General features: G+C 51.8%; 2 protein-coding genes across 3 annotated transcripts in view; one reads left to right on the top strand and one right to left on the bottom strand.

Moving 5' to 3' along the window:
* The first annotated feature begins 4 nt into the window (after positions 1 to 4).
* On the top strand, positions 5 to 15,063 carry rab3gap2 (RAB3 GTPase activating protein subunit 2 (non-catalytic)). Of its 2 annotated transcripts, none has more exons than XM_023807691.2 (35): positions 5 to 408; positions 1,711 to 1,781; positions 2,136 to 2,253; positions 2,376 to 2,457; positions 4,118 to 4,165; positions 4,276 to 4,351; positions 4,495 to 4,596; positions 4,682 to 4,781; positions 4,923 to 5,021; positions 5,174 to 5,322; positions 5,400 to 5,479; positions 5,785 to 5,880; positions 6,002 to 6,141; positions 6,335 to 6,530; positions 6,869 to 7,012; positions 7,102 to 7,184; positions 7,526 to 7,590; positions 7,936 to 8,026; positions 8,167 to 8,306; positions 8,441 to 8,648; positions 9,677 to 9,774; positions 9,941 to 10,046; positions 10,144 to 10,304; positions 10,390 to 10,564; positions 10,690 to 10,848; positions 10,953 to 11,059; positions 11,199 to 11,265; positions 11,427 to 11,497; positions 11,627 to 11,662; positions 11,831 to 11,905; positions 12,058 to 12,273; positions 12,456 to 12,545; positions 12,680 to 12,883; positions 12,975 to 13,133; positions 14,654 to 15,063. In XM_023807691.2, the coding sequence occupies exons 1-35, from the start codon at positions 297 to 299 to the stop codon at positions 14,804 to 14,806; spliced, it is 4,077 nt and encodes a 1,358-aa protein (XP_023663459.2). In that variant the 5' UTR covers positions 5 to 296; the 3' UTR covers positions 14,807 to 15,063. The 2 variants fall into 2 exon arrangements, with proteins under 2 accessions (XP_023663459.2, XP_072554823.1); XM_072698722.1 differs by having other exon boundaries at positions 8,444 to 8,648.
* iars2 (isoleucyl-tRNA synthetase 2, mitochondrial) overlaps positions 13,725 to 21,772 on the bottom strand; it is an 18,547-nt gene continuing 10,499 nt past the window's right edge. Inside the window, exons 17-23 of the mRNA XM_023807705.2 lie at positions 21,621 to 21,746; positions 21,346 to 21,477; positions 21,163 to 21,269; positions 20,921 to 21,066; positions 20,636 to 20,826; positions 16,073 to 16,217; positions 13,725 to 15,868 (exon numbers count right to left, since the gene is read on the bottom strand). Coding sequence (XP_023663473.1) covers positions 15,723 to 15,868; positions 16,073 to 16,217; positions 20,636 to 20,826; positions 20,921 to 21,066; positions 21,163 to 21,269; positions 21,346 to 21,477; positions 21,621 to 21,746 — 993 coding nt within the window. The 3' untranslated portion in view covers positions 13,725 to 15,722. The remainder of the gene's footprint in view (positions 15,869 to 16,072; positions 16,218 to 20,635; positions 20,827 to 20,920; positions 21,067 to 21,162; positions 21,270 to 21,345; positions 21,478 to 21,620; positions 21,747 to 21,772) is intronic.

The following is a 21,772-nucleotide window of genomic DNA, read 5'->3' on the forward strand; positions in this document are numbered from 1 at the left end:
AGGTGGCGCTGTAACGTGGCGTCGGCACCATAGCGAACGTCCCGAGAGGTGACGAAGTCGCAGATCCCGCTGTGAGAAGGGAAAAGAGGGAGTTATAGGGAGGGGTGGCGAAGAGCAGTTGACAGTGGCAGCCTTACATCTTGTAGAGCTAAACGCATTCATATTCGTGGATTTCGTCGACAGGGAGGACTTTGGGCTCTTCCGAGCAGCCAGCCAGCACACTAGCGTCCTGTCACCGCAGGCTAGGTCCCCGGCTAGCTGCCAGCTCCTCTCCGTCGGCTAAGTCTGACAGCGCTATGTCGTGCTGTCTGGTCGAGTTTTGTCGGGTCCAAGAGCTCAAGACGGTCCGGGAGTTCTTGTTCTCGGGCCAGCAAACGAGCACATTAGGCACCGACTTCAGCCAAACAGGTAAGAACCGCAGCTTTTTGGGTCCTGTCTCCAGCCCCAGGGACTTTCTGGAGCTGAGGGGTGCTGTGCCTGTACGTTTGGGCCTGGCTTTGAGTACTACCAGGTTTTTCATCCTCCTGCTGTGCCCGTGTCTCCCCTTCGGTCGGAGGGGTGTGCACGACGCCCTGTCCCGTGTTGGTGGCCTCTTTTTGTTTATGGTCTTGAATAATGGTGCAGTATGGGAATGCGCCCCCTCCCCTAGCTCTCGTTAGAAGTATTGAGTGTAAGATCACTTGTAGACACCAAGCGGGATCGGGTCTGCATGAGTCAGCCACTAGGGAGAGGGGTTTGCTGGCCCACCTGATGGAGCTCTGCTTTCCAGTAATGGGGAAAAGATGGGGACAGGTAATATTGATGGGGAGGGGTGTCCCTTTGCCCTCTGCTGGATGAGTCATCAGGCGGGAGACACGTCTAGAAATGCGTCACTGAGAGACACACGTATGTTTTCTGCATGTTTCGAAATGGCAGATTCAGTGGGAATGGGGGGTCCGAGCTGCAGCCGGATGCAGATGCTGGAAGGCGGTTGTGTGAAGGAGCGGGCTGATGCAGCAAAGAGCCGAGGCGCTTGTCCACAGGTGGAATTCCCAGCTCCGTAAAACCGAACGTACAGCAATACAGGAGAAAGAGTTAGGGTGAAACCTGCAATATAGACATCCGTACGCAAAGTGGTCGCACTTTAAAATAACCCTGATGAATGTTTCTTGCTGTTTTTTCAAGTCACACGTCATCACAGATGTGTGCCGCCGTCTAATGTATTAATCGTATGACTGACGGATTTGTTTACAAGACATTCTATATACATTTACTCATGTACTAAAGCTATTTCTGTTGTTACAGGCTTGTACTAGTGCAAAAAGTTGATAATGTGGTGATGTAAGCCCTGCTTGTCAGTATTGTACTTAGGAGTTTTGCTCATTGCTGCATTTTACATCCACTGCTTTCAGTGATGGAAAAATTCTCTACTCCTTCCTCAGGGGTCAGACCCCGCTTTGTTAATTATGTCTCCTGTCCACTGTTGGCATCCTCTGACAGTATCGTGCTTTGTCTTATTAAATACTTGTTGTTTCTACAATCCCTGCAAATTCCAGAGCGTTCCATTTTATTGCTGTCTGTCGTCTGGCCTGTTCTCTGTGGAGGATGCCAGCTTTGTGTCAGACCCAGGAAGCACATCTCTCTCCTCCATTGACCGTGTTCAGCAGGTGGCCGTGATACTATTCGCTTGACAGACAGAAATCTGAGTCCATTTCTTACTGTCTTGCACAGAGAAGGAACTGAGCTGGGAAGACGCAGACTGGGGGTCTTGGGAGAAGGATGAAACCAAGGAAGATGTCAAGGTCAGTGTCACTCTTTTTGTCAGGGATTGGAAGTTAGCATTTTGATGGGTGGTACCTCAGCAGGGTGTTCTGATGCAGCACACCTTCAGAGCTGCAGATGCAAACCGTGAAAGCCTGCTCTTCATGGCTTTCCTCACAGAAACTCTGCCTTCCTGTCACCATGCAAAGGCATGCAGTTAAGGTGAACTTCTCACTCTGCTCTGTGATGGACTTTTTCCTTGCTCTTGCAGCGGTAGCGACCCAGATTGAACAAGGAAAAAAGTGGATCAATGGAATTAGAAGATGATATGCTTGGGTGATTATTTTAAGCACTGTTACAGTCGGTTTAGGGCTAACAGAGTAGTCCTCCCTCAGCCCGAAGAGGAGAGTGAGAAGCAGAGCGCCCCCTGGCTGTACGACTGTGTGGTGTCCCTGTCACCTTGCTCCGACCTGCTGGTCATCGCCCGCAAGCACAAGGCCGTTTTTCTGTCGGGTCAGTCATGCCCTCACGCTTCACTCTGACAGGAAACACGCAGATCCTTCTATAACCGTCCCCTGTGCGTTTACGTGCATGTCGTTTTTTTCCTCTGCCCCGTTTTCCACGCGGTGCTGCAGCTAAGTGGCGGACGGACGAGGTGGGACGAGACGAGATGACGCTGGCCGTGTCCTGGAGCGGGACGCTGAGCACCGAGGACATGTGAGGGGCATGGGCGTAAATTTCATTTAACAGTAGGGGGGGACAATAAATATACAATTTCTCATGAGCAATTTTTGAAGGGGACACAAATAATACAGTCAAATTGTACTTATAAAGATATGTCCCCACAATGAAAAACTTTGCTTCTTTCATTATTATTGTAGCATGGAGACTGCGTCATTATAGTTATTTTCAAAGTTTTTCTCAGGTTCAATGACAAAGCAGATTTTTCTTCAAAACTATTTATTGCATTGTTTGTTATGTTGTTTACAGTCAAGCCATCAACATAGAATAAAATTTAAAAGACTGTTTAAATGCATAATAGAAATTGATTATACAAAAAAATACGGTGGGGTCAGTTCAGACGTAGCACAGTGCTCATTTAGTAAATGCACAGCTAAACAATATGCTAATTGTGGCCGTTAATGTTAACATTATGCCAAGTCGTCACAAATAAAACAATGCATGGGAAACGGCTTTGGCGTGTTAGTTGCAGTGCACTATGCAACAAGCTATTGTAAACAAGCTAACGTTAACTAGATAAGTAATATTTTAATCGCTAATATAGCAGATTCGTGGAAAATTACATCGGTAATCAGCATTTTTGCCGCAACTAATTTATGAATGAGTCTGCATCAACTACATTAAAGAGAATCGCTTTATTTAAAGTGTATATAATACCCTACTTACTGCAGTTCAACATTAATTGAGCCGCAGCCACACACCTGATTCATGTGAGTATGTGAGATGAACTCGGAAAGCAGGCAGTTGGCCAAACCACTGTTTCTAAATGCATTTTTTGCGTTTGTTTTTTTTTCTACTTACAGAATTATTTTAGGTATATATACATATATTTTTCACAAAAGATAGTGTGATTTTTTTTTTGTATAATTTTTTTGGGGGGGACAACCCTCGGATAGGGGGGGGGGACATGTCCCCTCCATCCCCCCTGGGATTTACGCCCATGGTGAGGGGGGTGCTGTGGAGCAGGAGGGATAAGCCTGGGGAGGGGGGACAGACACACACACACACTAGGGGGGATGGACACACACATGAGGGGGGGTACACACGGGGAGGGGGCAGTGAGGGACACAGACACACGGGGAGGGGGGGGACACACACGGGGAGGGGGCAGTGAGGGACACAGACACACACACTAGGAGGGAGGGGTGGGACACACACACACACACACACACACTTGGGCATGTTTTTCAGACTGTGGGGGGACCCCACACTGACTTGGGAAGAACATGCAAACTCCACACAGCACCCTGGCCAAGGCTCAAACCCTGGTCCCCGAAGGTGTGAGGTCAGAGTGCTACCACTGCATCACTGCATCACCAAGACACTCAGGCTTTCCTACTTTAGGCTTAAAAAATCCAGGTAGACATCATGCGATAAGAACTTTCATTGTTATTGCCTTTTGTCATAAAATTCAGTTTCACAACAGGCAGGCCAAGGCTGGGCTTGAACCCATGACCTTCTGATCACAAGCCAATGACCTGAAGAGAGAAAGAAATGTATTACAAGGCATGATGGGAAGGTGTGGGGCGAGTGGACCTCCTGGGAGAGGTGTGATGGTGTTCCAGAAGGGGGACAGGCAGGGCAGAGGAGGCGTGTATCAGTCGACCCTGCACTGATGTCTTCTGCATGCCCTTAGGGAACGTGTGACCAGCGCCATCTGCATCCCACTGGCCAGCCAGAAGAGGTGAGTGTTGTTCTGGAGCGACCGGCTCTGTGGTCATCACATGTTTGTTTGCGGCCAGCTTGTGGAGGGACCTCCCTGGTCACATGGTCCCTCTGTGAATCTGTGTGCAGGAGCTCTACCGGCCGTCCCGACTGGACCTGCATAGTAGTGGGCTTCAGCACCGGATACGTGCGCTTCTACACAGAGGTAACGTGCATGACTGCCCTTGCTGCATGTGACTGTATGCTGATTGGCCAGCGCTCACTCCATCTGACTTCTGATTGGATGGGTGGTGTTTGTGAGTGTTCCCGTGCGGCGATCATCCTGCATTGTGTTAAATCGCCTTTCAGAGTGGCGTGCTGCTCCTGGCGCAGTTGCTGAATGAGGACTCGGTGCTGAGGCTCAAGTGCAGGACTTATGAGATTCCTCGCCACCCTGGGGTCACAGAGCAGGTACCCAATACGCCCTGGTTCCTGCATCGCCCTCGCTATCGCCCTCGTCTCCACCACAATGACAGGTCTTACTTGTGTCTCCCAGCATGAGGAGCTGAGCATCCTGTACCCGACGTCCCTGGTCACCATTGATGGCTTCAGCCTCTTCCAGTCGCTGCGGGCATGCAGGAACCAGGTGGCACGAGGTACTGCGGGCCGTTACTCAAGCATGAGGAGCCCTCACGGCCAGCTGTGCCAATAGTCACTTTGGGTTGGTCCTTTACTTACTCATTCTCTCTCCTCTGCACCGCCTCTTTCTTCACCCCTCGCCTGTGATTGGACGGCAGCGGCAGCGGCAGGAAATGACATGGTGCAGCCCCCGCCCCTGGCCTACAAGAAGTGGGGTCTCCAGGATATGAACGCCATCGTAGACCACAGCAGCGTGGGTGAGACGGGTGGCCTGTGATTGGCTGAACTGAGGAAGTGTCCAGGAAGTGAATTTGTGGGAGATTCTCACAAAGCATCAGTGTAGGGGGAGAGGGGGCGGGGCCACGTCTAGGGTATCTGAGTGTCTTAACGTGTTCTCTCATCCCCTTAGGTATCATGACGCTGTGTGTGTTTGACCAGATGAGGAACGCCTCTGTCTTGGGGGGCTTCCATGCAGCTGTGAAGGGCAGCCCCCCCGCCATGTGCCAGTACATCACCGTGGGTGGGGGGCCCTTCACAGGATTCTACTATGCTATAGAGGTGAGTGAATCGAGTGAGTGAATCAGCCTGCTTCTTAAAGAGTGACTACCTGCTTTCAGTGGCCTGTCTGTGTGCAGGGCAGTTCCCAGCCTCTCCTCTCCCACGTGGCTCTAGCTGTGGCCAGCAAGCTCACTTCTGCCCTCTTCAGTGCTGCCAGGTCAGTGCATATGTCGGTATATATCAGCTCTGCATTGCGGTGCACAATATATTGGTAAAAAGATCGGTATCGGCCGACATTTGTTAGTAATCAAGACGTAGGCGGTGGTCTGGTGTGTCAGTCTTGGGCGATATTTCCGACCATAATGTAGACTTTTGTTTTTTTTTCCTTCTATCTGGCGTTATGCTGATATTTTTAAGGGTGCTATTTTAGTCATGTTAGACAAAAATTATCGTCGTTGGCCAAAACGTGCACGTCAGCGTAACGCTAGGTCTGCGCCTGACGGGGGTTCCTCCCTTCTGCAGCGGCTGGCTCGGCTGGAAGCACAAGCACAAGCACGAGGAGGACCCGGCCCAGAAGCAGAAGCCCAAAGTGGAGCCAGCCACTCCCCTCGCCGTCAGGTGCTGTGCGGCTGGCGCCCCCTGCTGTTCTTTCTATGCTTGTGCACGATGTCACGTCAGGACTAAATAAAGATGACTCGTGAGTCATCAGATGGTTTTCTTTTTTTTTTTTCTTTCGCAGATTTGGACTGCCGGACTCGCGGCGCCATGGGGAGTCCATCTGCCTGTCGCCGTGCAACACGCTGGCCGGCGTGACTGATGACTTTGGGCGGGTCACCCTACTGGACGTGGGGCGGGGGATCGCCATCCGCATGTGGAAGGGTGAGGAAGGGGGTGGTGTGTAACTCAGGGTTAGAACATTGTGCATGTGATCAGAAGGTTGTCGGTTCAAATCCCAAGAACGGCAGAATGATTTTACCGTCAGGCCACTGCGCAAGGCCCTTGACAGTGGTTTCTTAATAGTGCATCATTTTGGATTAAAATTGTCTGGTAAACCATGTAATCCCTCGCACAGGGTACCGGGATGCCCAGCTGGGCTGGGTGCAGGTGTGCGAAGGGCGGGGTGAGCGGGAAAAGGCCACCTCCCCCTCTTTGCCTCGCCGCCACGCCCAGTTCCTGGTCATCTACGCGCCACGCCGTGGCATCCTGGAGGTGTGGGGCACCCAGCAGGGTCCCCGTGTGGGGGCCTTCACCGTGGGCAAGCACTGCCGGTAACCGTGACAACCCACACACGCACACATGCTTACCCACAATGCGGTTAGGCTGCGTTTTATTGCCTAACCTATGAAGGAAGACTAGAGCATGTAGGTTTTAACAAAGAACACCCTTTGAAAATAAAGGCTACTGCTCACATATAAATGAATTCACATCCTCTGTACTTTTATAAATATAAAGATCGAAAGGAAGCACTGCTTCTTATCATTGCTGTATTTCCTGGCGAAAGGAAGCACTGCTTCTTATCATTGCTGTATTTCCTGGTATCTGTCTCCTGTCAGTGATGGTTAGCAAGCTGCAGTTGGCTAATTCTACCCCCCCCATGTCAATGCAGGCTGCTGTACACAGGCTACCGGCTGATGGGCGTGAACAGTGTCACCAGCCAGGGCTGGCAGCTCCACACCCAGCAGCTGTGCCTGTTGGACCCGGCCACCGGAGCTCTGCGGACGGTCACCGTGCCCTTTCACCTGGCCCTCAGGTGCGTGGAGCAGAACACACACGCCACACACACGCCACACACACGCCACATGTCCCAAACGCGTGACAGCGCCTCCTTGTGCCTGGCAGTGATAAGAAGAGCGAGCGAGCGAAGGACATGCACCTGCTGAAGAGGTTCAACGCGCTCCTGAGGAGCAGAGGGATGGAGCCAGGTGAGGGGGTGGGGCCAAACAGGGGTGGGGCCAGGTGAGGGGGTGGGGCCAGGTGAGGGGGTGGGGCCAGGTGAGGGGGTGTGGCCAAACAGGGGTGGGGCCAGGTGAGGGGGTGGGGCCAAACAGGGGCAGAGCCAGGTGAGTGGGTGGGGCCAAACAGGGGTGGAGCCAGGTGAGGGGGTGGGGCCAAACAGGGGCGGAGCCAGGTGAGGGGGTGGGGTCACATGGCATGTTTCCATGTGGGGGTGGGGAAAGCACATCACAGGGAATGAGACACATGAGGGAAATGACGGAAAATAAAATGACATCATCACCGTCCTGCCTTTGTCCCCATCTCGCAGACATCCTGGAGAGCGAAGCCCAGAGTGTCCTGTTGGAGATCAAGCACCCCGCCATTAAGAAACAGGTGGGGGCACGGGGGCGGGGCCCAGTTAGGGAGCAGGTTCCTTTACCTGGGTTTAGTGTGTGCTTGAGGTAAACAGGCTGTCAGACTCCTCTGCGCTTTAAAAGCAGGACATGCTACATGCTATTAATATTTTAGTATAGCTTTGCTTGTCAAATATACGTAAGCCAGTGTTCTTTCCGGATCCACACGCACGGGGGTGGGGGGGGAGTTGCCCTGTGGGAAGGTGAAACAGGCCATGTGGCACATCTCTTTGTAGACTGGTGTTGCATGCCAGGATTTTGTGGCTTTCAGAGTCATATCACATGAAAATGAGGTTTTCACACTCTTGTTTCATTGATTGGACAGGCACTAGAATCCTTGCTGTCCAATAAGAAAGCTCCAGTCTCATGCCTGATCAACATAACTCGCGCCTTATTGGACAGCTTAAAGAAGCAAGGTAGTACTTTCAATGTCAAGGGGAGGGACTTGTGTGCGTTGGTGTCAGTCTCACAGGCCCAGAGGCAGTGGTGTGTTTACATGGAGGTCTTTGCATGTGTGTGTGTGTGTGTGTGTGCGTCTGCGTCTGCGTCTGCACAGACCCTGAGGCTGTGGATGAGATCCTCCTGCAGCTCTGCTCCTCCCAGCTGCGGCTGCTGCAGATGTACACTGACATCATGGCCCTCCATTCTGCTAAGCCGCCCCCCAGGGGCCAGGATACTGACCCGACTCTCACCCAGGTACTGACGTCCAAACGTCGTGATGCCCCCCCCCCGTCCTCTGGATGTGGGTCCCTGGCCCCTTTTCAACGTAAGAATCACATGCCTGTCCCCCCATTCCCGTCACCACCTTGACCTGAATTCCCTCCACCTAGCAGACGGCCTGCAGCGGAATAGACGACGACCTCGCCCGCGTTGGGCCGGTCCTGCAGCGGTACACAGAGCTGCTGTCCCGCCCCTCCGTGTCCTTCGCCCAGGACCCCGAGGGTCAGTTTCCCGTGCAGAGCTTCCTGTCCCAGCTGGAGGCTGAGGGTGGATCCCTGCGAGTCGTCCGGGGCCAGAACACCGACTGGACACAGCTGGGTAGGACGGTTGCGTATTATTTCTCTGTTCCTGTATCACTTGCTGGATTTACCAGAACAGACATGACCAAAAATAAATGCTGGGGTGTGATGTTTAGATGGCAGAGCCGCTTGAAAGGCAGCTGGCCCATAGGCAGTACTCACATAAAGGGGTGTCGACATGGGTGACTGGTGGGCGGGGCATTAAGGGCAGCTGCCCCAGGGCCCGGTCCCACCAGCGATGTCGAGCTCCCCCCTCTGCCTAAACCTCACATGCCTGCGAAACATTTGTGATTTTAGGGCTGGTTTTAAACCACAAAAAGGACTGCCACACCATGTTTATCTACAAGATCAAACTGATGTATACCAAGCCATAGTATACCAGAACACTATTATGTGATGTGGCTGTCATTTTTATGTGTACAGTCTCATTATGGTGGGAGTCATAACCAAAAAATATTTGGTACAATATTTAAAACAAATTTGAAATGTAATATTTTGTAACATTTTGTAGTCAAAGTCTGTGGTCGAGCCATGTATTTAGAGAAAGCATGGTTATGGAATTTGCTGACTATTGCAGTGCATGATGGGATATTTGGAGACTACTTACATTACTTAAAAATCCATCTGCGACTGCTGCAACTAGCATAGGCAGGTGTGAATTTGGAAGTGGGGGGGGTTCATTTTTGTCCCAGGGCCCAGTGTACAGTTGTTCCACTACTGCAGGGGTCTCCAACTCTTGTCCTGGAGAGCTACCGTCCAGTAGGTTTTCTATCCTACCCGGCTTCTGATGAGCCACACATGTTCTCAGGTAAATACCAGGAACAGGTGACACTCATCAGAAGCCAAGACAGAAAACCTACTGGACAGTAGCTCTCCAGGACAAGAGTTGGAGGCCCCTGCACTACTAGGTGTTGATGCAGATGTTGATTTGAAGTCTTCAGGGTGAGGGGGGGCAGGTCCTCTTCCAGGGTTCATTTTGGTACTGCTGTTTTAAGCTCCGCCTTCCCTGCTGATTCGCTGGACCCTGTGACTGTGTTTGTCCTGCAGGGAGCTTCTTATTCTGGGGCTGCCTGTGTGGACAGAGCCCACCGCAGAAGGTCTGTGACATGCTTCAAGATACTGGAATCAGCCCCCAGGACCTGCTGGTGAGCTGGGTGGGGAAACTGGGACTGGGGAGGAGGGTGTGGGTGCAAAATCCAGACCAACAGGTTATTCATCTGATTGTTCCACTGATTCTTCATGTGACTGAGCGTTGTTTGGGCCACGTCTGTCGGGATGTAACCATGGCAACTTCCCTTCTGACTGTCCCAGGCTCTGCTCCTGAACGTGTGGCTCGACCGAGAGAAGGAGGTACTGCAGAACCCCCAAGCTGTCTGGCACCTGCACTCCCTCATCGCAGCCCTGAGCGCCATGACGGGTGAGTCATCGTCGTGTGTGTGTGTGCATGTGTGGGCACTCGCTAGTGACCCGTGCCACACTCCCTCTCTACGGTGATGTACCCTCGCTTTCTCTAGGGGCCGTGGAGGATTCGTGGGACCTGCAGTGTGTGTCACCCTGGTGGCAGCAGGTCCGCACTGCATGTGTCCAGTCAGAGAGCGCTGGCGCCGCCCTACTGGTAGCCCTGGTCTCCCACCGAGCCGCCAAGAACTCTATCACCAGCCTGGCTGAGAAAAAGGTACCGCAAGACTTGAAGTGGTATACATGACATTAGCCGGATCTGCTCTCAGCTAGGACGTACTTCCCAGTCTTTCCGTTTCCAGTTCCAGTCGGACTGGGAAGCTGTCTCTCTCGAGCTGGAGCAGTGGGCAGTGTGTGTGAGACAACTGGAGGACCTACTGGCTCTACACACACTGCTGTGCCTGCCGGGCCCGCGGGGGACACCAGGGGGCGCCCTGGCGCGCTGCTCCGTCAAGGCCCTTCTGGAGAGTGGCACAGGTGGGGAGGTGCTACTCTTTAGAGAATGAAGCCAAATTCAGGAACCTGACCAAATGCTTCCCCTCGCTAACGGAGTCTCTGGAAGTGAAGTTGCATTGCTATATCTGGCGCCCTCTGCTGCACAGGAGGTGTGGCTGACAGCGTGGCAAAGTGGGTGTTCAGGCAGGACCTGAAACCGGCCCTGCTTAAGGGTATCCTGGAGACGAGGGGAGCAGCAGAACCCCGAGAAAACCCCTCTGAAGGCGAGAAGAATCCGGAGGGTGCGAGTTTCCAGAAGGCAGGCGGTAAGCGGGAGGGAATTCACTGTTAAGGACGTCTGTACAGAGCTTTAGAGCTAATCATGTCGCAGTGTCGCAGTTATGGATGTGTGTGTGTGTGTGTATTTCAGAGCTGCTGGTCCCTGTGTGCCAGCGATTCCCAGTCTCCCTGTCTCCCGACATCCTGTTTGCTCACTGCTGCTGGGAGTATGTGGTGCAGTGGAACAAGGATCCGGAGGTCGGTCTCACTCTTCCTCTCACTTGCGCGCGCACACACACACACACAAAAAAAAACCCTGGCAGAGATTCAAACCCAGGTCCTAGAGGTGTGAGGCAACAATGCTAAATGCTGTTAATTTGTTTGTCTCCCCCTGCAGGAGGGGCGGTACCTTTCCTGGGCTGTCGAGCACCTCAAGTTGATCGCCAACCCTCACATCCAACTGGGTGCGTCTCCCAGCCTCCTCAGTTCAATGACAGGCTTAAATGAGTCCATATTTCCTCCCCTGGCCATGTACCCCAGCCAGTGCATGACGCCACCATGTGGTAAGGGTCATGAACTGCGGTTACACACTGGTGCAGCAGTGCGCTCTCTGTCCTTTTGCCAGGCATCTCCATCATGATGTGGAACACCTTCATCGTCAACCGCTTCTCCGCCGCCGCCTTCCTCATGGAGAAGGTGAGGGGTGTGGCCATGTGTATGGTCATCTCTGTGGGTGTGGCCATGTGTGTGTGGGTGTGGTCATCTCTATGTGGGTGTGGTCATGAGCAGCGGACTCCCTGACCCCTGACTTGTTCCCCCTGACAGGTGGGAAAGGCCCCGAAGGACAGGCTGTGCCGCAGGGTGAGTCTTTGTTCTTACTTCCCGGGTTTCGGTGATCGATTGGCTATGCCTGAACATAAACATTCTTGACTATCCACCTCAACCAGAAGCTTGCCCTGGGTAATGCACCTATCATTAAGGCTTTTAGGTTTATGTGCCTGCGTTGAACACACATTCCTCTCGGTATAGGATGTGGGGATGGGAGACGGTGCCATGACATCTTTCCTAGGCTCTTGCACTCAACTGCTGCAGACCCTGGTAGAGGTAGGTGTGCTCTCTAAAGACTGTGCCCCCCAGTGGTGAGGGGGAGCACTGCATTCTGTATTCCACACCCTGAAATCCATAAACAGTTAACACTGGCTGTACTTCAAACACCGTGTATCCTTACTGTTACACCCTTAAACTGTCTCCCACAGGCAGATGCCGGCATAGAGGAGGTGCCCCCCCCAGAGCTGTGCGTGGAGGAGGTGTGGATGGGGGCTGAGGGCCCGGCCTCTATTGCTGAGCTGGCGCTGGAGCAGAGGTCTGTGCACTACCCCCTGGTCCAGCACAACTGCCTGCTGGCCTCACTGCTGCACGCTGCCATGGCATTCGGCATCCGCGTCAAACCGCTGAGCCTATTCGACAGCAAGGTGAGGCAATCGATCTGATAGGTTAGATTATAGCTGCACAGCCAATAGAAAAGGCCGGCCCAAAAGGCAAAGCTGCAGTTAGTCCCCAGTTCTTGGTGCAGCATCTGCGTTAGATTTCTTCACTGCTTATTGTGAATGAAACTTCTGGACCTGCCTATGTTACCTGGCCCCTCCCTTCTCAGGGAAGGACCGCCTTTTTCAGAGACCTGACCTCCATACAGCTGCTGCCTAGTGGGGACATGGACCCCAGTTTCGTCTCACTAAGGCAAGAGGTGAGTGTGCCCCCTTCTGGTGGGGCAGGTCAGTCCTGAGCTTTTTGTAGGTTCTCAGTCAGCACTGCCTATGAACTTCGCCATTATCTGCATCCCGGCCTTGTCTCCCTCACACTCCCATCCCTGCCCCGCAGTTCCTCCTGAAGGTGCTGACAGCCTGGGTGAAGACCCAGGTGGAGGGGGCAGATCCGCCGCCGCTGTGCCCGGGCCCCCCAGATAACTCGTGGGCCTCGCTGTGCCTGGACCTGGCCCCCTTGCTGCAGGTGAACCCCGACGTTCTGCGGAGGCACCTGGTGTGTCAGCTGTACAGCCACGGCCTGGACCTGCGCGCGGAGGAGGTACAGACACGGGAGCACGTGCAGACATTTGGCCCCGCCCGGCCTGGCAGGAAGCTTGAATCTGACCTGCAGTACACAACCCTCCCCCTAGGTGGCGCTAGAAGTGGAGGACAAGGATGTGCTGGGCTCGCAGCTGCTGGTGCTGACAGGCCAGCGGCTCTCCTACTCGCTGCTGCACACACAGACGCGGCCCGGTATGGAGCTGCTGGCCCGGCTGCCGCCCACGCTGTGCACGTGGCTGAAGGCCATGGTGAGCAGCTCGCTCTGGTGCACGTCTGCTACCGTGCCCCTGGGGTCTGAGGCCTCTTTTCCACTTTCGGGGTAGTCTGACATGCCTTGACATTTCAAAATATTTCACCTATCTAAAAAACATTCATCCCAAAGTGTTACATTTGCTTTTATTCAGCACAAACTCAGCACCAATAATCTGAGACCACTTAGAATGTTATTATTCTATTTTTTGTTAAAATCAACGTTAAACATATGCTTTTCAAAAACCTTTTTTCAGACATGCTGATAAATTGTAAAAAATCACATTATAGACATTTCTAGGTAAGACTTTTGAGCTCTGAAGCTTATAGACACAGGGGTTGGCTACACATAGGTGAAAGTGACATTCTGAAATTTTATGTGGTTTGATTACTAAAGTGTTAGAACTTTGGAGTGACACTCTTTTTCCAAAGTCAGTGGCCTTCTCAATGAATATTGATGAGATAGGTGTCCTCACACCTGTAGTAGTTTGCATACTGTCAATGGCCCATCAGTCTGGAATGTCACTGCACCCCACACCCATCACTTTGGAAAGGCAGTTGGAAACGCAAGAAAAGTAGCAACAATAAAATCCCTTTCACAGTTTATTGGTAGATGGAATGAAAAATGAAAAACTGTGACCATATAAATATAGAAAGCGATAAATATGATGCAGTGATTATTATTAACACCGTCGACCGCTTATCTTTCTCGTATTTCAGTTTATATCTCGCTGAAATCATTATGTGGAATCATGAAAAAAAACTGACTAAATCCGTAATTGGTCTTCTTTTCAAAACTTCCATTGTCGGAAGTATTAAAGTTTTTAAAATTAGGTTAAATAGGCAAAAAAGCAAACCGTGTCATCTTTCTTTGTTTTACTTGCATCGGGAGCGTGTAGGACCGCTCTCAGCTGAAGATCGCTATTCACGTTCTAAATAGACTGAGTTTGAACCGGCGATCGTGTGATTACAGGCACACAGGCTGAACACACTGAGCCATGAACGCAGGTATGAGCTTCACTGCTGAAAGTGGCAACAGTGGCGCAAAGCTTCAGCGGCAGAGACGTATCCGTGTGCTATATTGTAGCCGATCAGTGTAAACACTACCCAGACTTGTGCTCTTCTTTATTTTGGTCACAATGGGCGTATTCACATATTTCTTTACCCAACACAAACAGTCAGATTATCATGTTATTATCATGCGAATAGCGCGATTTGCAAGGGGGTGGGCGATCAGAGCCGCTTCGAGACACAGACGCTTAAGTCAGTCACTCTTGTTCTTTCTATTAGTATCACGAAGCTGTAAAAATATATTTAGTTTCTACATATATATATATATATATTTTCATATATATATATATATGAAAAGTAGACCGTCCAAGGTTTCTGAGGGTCTTTTTAAAATATGTACATGACAAAAACTCGCAGAGTTATTTAAACGGTTTGGCGAAATTTCTGTCAGATCCCGCCGGCGGGACCGCCGACCCCAGGGAGTTAATAACCTCCTCATCCTCTCTAGGACCCCAGCGAGCTGAGCTGTCCCTCCGTGTCCCTGTCCCTCACCAGCCGCATGGTGAGTCGGGTCATTGAGATTCTGCCTGAGAACCACGCCCAGTACACACTGGCCCTGCACCTGCTGGAAGCCGTCGACGCCCTGGGTCCCGAGGCGTGAGAGGAGGCTGTTTTGCAAAGGTGGAAACAGGGTTGATGGCTGGTTGTTCCAGTGGGGCAGTACGATCGGGCCAGAGGCCTCTGTCTCTTGTCTCTTTCTAAAGATACTTGTATTATAGTAAAATTTCTTATTTTTTTGCTAATATTTATATGCTGTACTGTACTGTATTAGCTGTGCCCCTGCCCTCCTGTTCTGTAGATCCAGGCCTGGCAGAATGTAACACTTACATCCACAGAATAAAGAGGCTTTAAACTCCACATCGCTGGTGTGATCTGGTTACTGGGCGCATGACCATTTGGGTAGCGATATCTCACTAGGGTACGTCACACTGCACTAGGGATTAACTACCTACCAGCTGCAGCCCAGTGGGGGACAGACCTAAGTCTGATCTCTCTGAGAAATTGCATGAGGGTGCCCCCTTGTGGTGACGGCAGGCATGTTTCACTAGGAACACAATTTGGTTGGATGTCTCTCACATTCTGCACCCATTAAGTCAGAGACAAAAATTTATTGAACTTGTGGAAAGAGAAACATACAAGCCACCAATCAGCTTCCATTAACCAAAATTTGTGCAGATTCTCTCACGGGTAAGTGCAGGTAAATCGATGGCAACATAGAATAACAAACAATATATATTATATATAATAATGTTATGGAAAAAAACTCAGTCCCCTCCTGTAATCCCTACAGCAGACAGTCCCAAGCGCAGTGCCTTAGTATAGACTGTCACCTGACCACGACATCACTTCCTGTCCTGAGGACAGCGATAAGTGAGGACCACTGTAATCACACACATACTTGCAGTGCTGCATTAGGCAGGTCGGGCAGCAAAGGGCTGATTATGCAGTGCCTGTGTCAGACGCACTGCTGGGGGGCTCCTTACTGACTTGGTTGGGATTTGGTGTGGAGTGGGGGTTCAGTTTGGACCCCCCAGGACAGACTTGCAGCGTGGACAGAGGCACTCCGGTACTTCGGCTGTGTAGCGGCGGCAGCGCGGGCAGCGTGAGAGGGGGCAGGGTACCGCCGCCACGCTGTAGGCGCTCTCCTCGCGAATCCCTCCGCCTGGAAGGTGGGGGAGGGGGGCTGTCACTCAATGGCTTTTACAGCATTTCTACCTTCATGGGTTCGCTTTACCTAAGGTGTCCTCCCAGGAGTCAAACAGCAAACCATTGTGGGGAATGCGCTATGTACCCCAGCTCCCACGCAGCAACACAGCCATGCATGCTGCATATCCCATGCAGAAGTTCCCATGTACGCACTGCCTACCCTCCAGGTTGATGAGGAAGCTCCCTCTGCTGGTCAGTGCATCCGAGGGCAGGTCCTGGGGCAGAGCGCTCAGCAGGTTGGTGCGGGAGGCCATCATGAGCTCCGTGAGCTGGGAGCAGGTTGAGGTGGGCTCCTCCTGCAGTGACTACGGCAGGAGCAAAGGGACAAAAGGAGCCAGGTTAGCAACATTGAATTTCTTTGCATTTCGTCTTAGTGAAGTAGAGGTGGGGTGGCACAGTGCCGTTTCAGCTAAAGTAGGAGACCAAGTTGTTGAGTGTCTGTACTGGTTTGTGTGGCTTAGTGGTCTAAGTGTCTGTGCTTGTCATCAGAAGGTCATGGGTTTAAGCCCAACCTTGGCCTGCCTGTTGGTTTAGAGGAAATTATGGGGTTAAGGGATGTGTGTTAAGTTATTATTATTATAATGCTGCTGTCACACTTGTTTAATATTAAGATTGAGGCCCTTTCCTAATTGGCATGGGGGGGGGTGGCAGGCTTGAACCCTAGTCCTGGGAGTGTGAGGCACCATTGCTAACCACTACCCTACCAAGCCACCCTTTTTTTATTTTTAAAGATAAGCCTGGATGTCCTTTCCTCACCATTAGTTATGCACCGGTGCCGTTTCAGCTAAAGTTGGAGACCGAGTTGTTGAGTGTCTGTACTGGCTTGTGTGGCTTTGTGGGCTAAGTGTCTGTGCTTGTGACCAGAAGGTCATGGGTTCAAGGCCAGCCTTGGCCTACCTGTTGTGAAACTGAATTTTATGACAAAAGGCAATAACAATGAAAGTTCTTATCGCATGATGTCTACCTGGATTTTTTAAGCCTAAAGTAGGGAAGCCTGAGTGTCTTGGTGGTGCAGTGGTGCAGTGGTAGCACTCTGGCCTCACACCTCAGAAACCAGGGTTCAAGCCTTGGCCAGGGTGCTGTGTGGAGTTTGCATGTTCTTCCCAAGTCAGTGTGGGGTCCCCCCACAGTCTGAAAAACATGTGTGTGTCTGCCCCCCCCCCCCCAGTGTGTGTGTCCCACCACTCCCTCCCTGTGTGTGTCTGCTCCCCTCTCCCAGAGTGTGTGTGTGTCCATCCCACCCCTCCCAGAGTGTGTGTGTGTGTGTGTGAGGGAGGGAGAGAGGGGTAGAAAGAGGGAGGGAGGGAGGGGTAGAAAGAGGGAGGGAGGGAGGGGTAGAAAGAGGGAGGGAGGGAGAGGTAGGAAGAGGGGGCAGGGCTGTCCAAAAGAAAACCTTTTAGCTCACAACATGTATGGGGGACACTCTCTCTCTTTACCCCCCCCCCCTCCCCAGACACACTCTCTCTCTCTCTACCCACACCTCTCTCTCTACCGCCCCCCCCTCCCCAGAGTGCTACCGCTGCACCACCTCTCTCTCTACCCCCCCCTCCCCACCTCTCTCTCTCTCTCTACCTACCTCTCTCTCTCTCTCCCCACCCCTCCCACACACACACTTGGGCATGTTTTTCAGACTGTGGGGGGACCCCACACTGACTTGGGGAGAACATGCAAACTCCACACAGCACCCTGGCCAAGGCTCGAACCCTGGTCCCCGAGGTGTGAGGCCAGAGTGCTACCACTGCACCACTGCATCACCAAGACACTCAGGCTTTCCTACTTTAGGCTTAAAAAATCCAGTTAGACATCATGCGATAAGAACTTTCATTGTTATTGCCTTTTGTCATAAAATTCACTTTCACAACAGGCAGGCCAAGGCTGGGCTTGAACCCATGACCTTCTGATCACAAGCACAGACACTTAGCCCACTAAGCCACACGAGCCAGGACAGACACGCAACAACTCGGTCTCCTACTTTAGCTGGAACGGCACCGGTGCATAACTAATGGTGAGGAAAGGACTTATAAGTCCTAATTAGGAAAGGGCCTCAATCTTATTATTAAACACGTGTGACAGCAGCAAGTCTTATAATAACAACACACAACCCTTATCCCCATCTTTTCCTCTAAACCCACAGGCAGGCCAAGGCTGGGCTTGAACCCATGACCATCTGATCACAAGCACAGACACTTAGCCCACTAAGCCACAAAAGACACTACAGATACTCAACAACTCGGTCTCCTAGTTTAGCTGAAACGGCACCGGTGCATAACTAATGGTGAGGAAATTACTTCCAGGCGAAATCAAAATAAAGGACAGGCAGGCCAAGGTTGGGCTTGAACCCATGCCCATCTGATCACAAGCACAGACACTTAGCCCACTAAGCCACAAAAGCCACTACAGATACTCAACAACTCGGTCTCCTAGTTTACCTGATTCGGCACTGGTGCATAACTAATGGTGAGGAAAGGACATCCAGGCTTATCTTTAAAAAAAAAAAAAAAAGGGTGGGGGGTGGCTTGGTAGGGTAGTGGTTAGCAACAGTGCCTCACACTCTCAGGACTAGGATTCAAGCCTCCCCCCCATGCACAACCACCACCCCCACCCCCAACAACATGTGGAGGCCAAGACAGATGACCACCACCCTCAGGCCCCCCCAGAATGTACAGTTAGGAAAAAGCCAATTGCCACACTTAGGGCCCCCACCTTATTATTAAATAAGTGTGAGAGCAGCAAGACTTATAATAATAATACACAACCCTTAACCCCATCTTTTCCTATAAACCAACAGGCAGGCCAAGGCTGGGCCTGAACCCATGATCTTCTGATCAGAAGCACAGACACTTAGACCACTAAGCCACACAAGCCAGTACAGACACCCAACAACTCAGTCTCCTAGTTTATCTGAAACGGCAACAGTGCATAACTAATGGTGAGGAAGGAACATCCAGGCAAAATCCTTAACCCCATCTTTTCCTATAAACCAATAGGCAAGCTACAGCTGGGCTTGAACCCATGACCTTCTGATCACAAGCACAGCCACTTAGCCCACTAAGCCACACAAGCCAGTACAGATACTCAACAACTCGGTCTCCAACTTTAGCTGAAACGGCACCGGTGCATAACTAATGGTGAGGAAAGGACATCCAGGCGAAATCAAAATAAAGGACAAGCAGGCCAAGGCTGGGCTTGAACCCATGACCTTCTGATCACCAGCACAGACACTTAGCCCACTAAGCCACACAAGCCAGTACAGACACTCAACAACTCGGTCTCCTAGTTTATCTGAAACGGCACCGGTGCATAACTAATGGTGAGGAAGGAACATCCAGGCAAAACAAAGGAGGGTGGTGGCTTGGTAGGGTAGTGGTTAGCAATGTTGAGTCACACTCCCAGGACCTGGGTTCAAGTCTCCCCCCCCATGCCAATTAGGAAAGGGCCTCAATCTTATTATTAAACAAGTGTGACAGCAGCAAGTCTTATAATAATAATAATAATAATACACAACACTTAACCCCATCTTTTCCTCTAAACCCACAGGCAGGCCAAGGCTGGCCTTGAACCCATGACCTTCTGATCACAAGCACAGACACTTAGCCCACTAAGCCACACAAGCCAGTACAGACAGCTGCATCAGCCACCCGCCAAACACTCGTAGTTACCTGCTGGCCGTCAGGAGGAACACTGGAGGAACATGAAAATGCCACACAGCAGATATGAGGCAACAGCGCCCCCATGCTGGTGAAGTCTGTATAACACCTCTTTGAAATTAGTACTTTGATTAAATTAACAACAACAGAACATTTTTAATGGCAGTATGTGATTTTTTTTGTTTCACGCATAATACATTTGTAAGGTGGAACTTTGATTGCACACCTACATGAAGACATGATAAAGTCACTGTGAACAGCTGCAGGTGTGAACAGTGACACCAGCTGGTGGGCTTTAGCGCATTCACCTTGGTTATGGAGCTCAGGCTGGGTAAGACTGAGTGGCCCAGCGGCGAGACAAGCCACTAGGAACATCACACAGGGGGTGCAAATGGAGCACTATCGCCTCACATGTCTGGGACAATCTCTGCTGGAAAGTGTGTGTGTGTGTGTGTGTGTGTGTGTGTTACATGCTGAATCGGGGCCCAGTTTTTTTTGTTTTTTTTTAACCTGCTCTGGCTGCAGTGAGTGCTAATAAAATGGTACTTTTTTGAGTTGGTCTCTCTCACACAGAGAGTGTGTGAGTGAGTCACACTCCCCCATACATACACTCAGTCACACTCCCATACATTCAGACACAGTCACTCACACTCCCATACATACACTCAGTCACACTCACACTGTGTGTGTGTGTGTGTGTGTGTGTGTGTGTGTGTGACCAACTCGAAAACGTACCATTTTCACACTTTACTGGCCCTAACTGCAGCCCGACCCATTTGTGTTGTAGCAGAGAACTTGCGAGCGACGCACCACTAAGAAGGTTTAAAAAAAACTGGCCTCCGATTCACCATCTCTATGCATGTAACTGTGTGAGGTGTCTGAGGTGAATCGGGGGCCAGTTTTTTTGAAACCTTCTTAGTGGTGCGTCGCTCGCAAGTTCTCTGCTACACGATAGAACTTACAAACGATGTAGCATTAAGGTTTCAAGAAACCAGGCCGCAGCCAGTTACAGGGAGAGAGACAGACACACAACTCAGTCACCTACATACACAGAAATGGAGAACCAAGACACTTACCTCCATGAGCTCGAAGAGCAATCCGGGTTCGATGGCGATGGTGAGCTCATACTCCACGGCATTTCGGCCAGGGATGGAGGACAGGAAGGAGTCCCTGATGGCGCAGGCCCCCTCCACAGCCTCCTGCAGCCCGGGCTTCGTCCACACGGAGCTGCTCTTTATCCAGCCGCTGTGAAATAGGGTCTCGCCGTCTGTAACGCGACCACCAGCCCCATCACACACGTACAACTTTTACAGAATGGCATGCAAGAGGACAGCCGCACACTCTGCTCGCTCCAGCCGTACCTTCGTGTCCCGGGGCGTGCCGGTACACCTCCTCCGCCAAGTGGGGCAGAATCGGCGCTACGGCACGGGTCACGCCATCCAGGATCTCCTCCAGAGCGGTCTGACAGGAGCGGCGACCCGGTGAATCCTCTGAGTCGCAGTACAGCCTGACATGGGTGGGGGGGAGACAGACGCGCTGTGAGGGGGGGTTCGGGTCTGATCCCAAATGACAGGCACGCACAGATGTATGCACAGACGCACACCTGTCCTTGATGATGCTGAAGTAGAAGCTGGAGAGGTCCCTGGAGATGAAGGCTTGGAGAAGCCTGACCACCCGGCTCACATCGAACTCGCTGTAGGCGTCAGACACCTTAAAGGGGCACAAATCCCTTTCAGTCACTTAAAGTTCTTCCCAGAAGGAGGCTTGGGCTTTCGGTCAGGTGTACCTTCATGCCAAACTCCCGCAGCAGGTGCAGCAGGTACTGGTCCACGTAGTGCATCTGCCTGGGATCCACGGCCTGCGTGCGGGGGTCGAAGCCATGGAGGTTCCCCAGCAGGAATCGCAGCGTGTTCCTCAGCTGCAGAGACGGGTGCGATTAGGCTCAGAGCATCAGCATCCCTCATCAACCCCCTCCACAGGGGACGAACGGAAGAAAAAGCTGTGACAGGGTCACCATGGTGATTACACAAGGACCGGGGGTGGGGAACTCGAGAAGCACACCTTGTGGATGCTCTCCTGTGCGGAGCTGAGCGCAGTGGGTCCAATCAGAACCTCAGAGAAGACATTGGATTCGGCCACCCACCAACGCAGCACGTCTGCCCCGTACGGCGGGGAGACTGAGAGGTCCTGGGAGGGGTAGAGGGGGCAGAGCG

This window comes from Paramormyrops kingsleyae, chromosome 14, assembly GCF_048594095.1.
Source record: "Paramormyrops kingsleyae isolate MSU_618 chromosome 14, PKINGS_0.4, whole genome shotgun sequence".
Taxonomy (NCBI): Eukaryota; Metazoa; Chordata; class Actinopteri; order Osteoglossiformes; family Mormyridae; genus Paramormyrops; species Paramormyrops kingsleyae.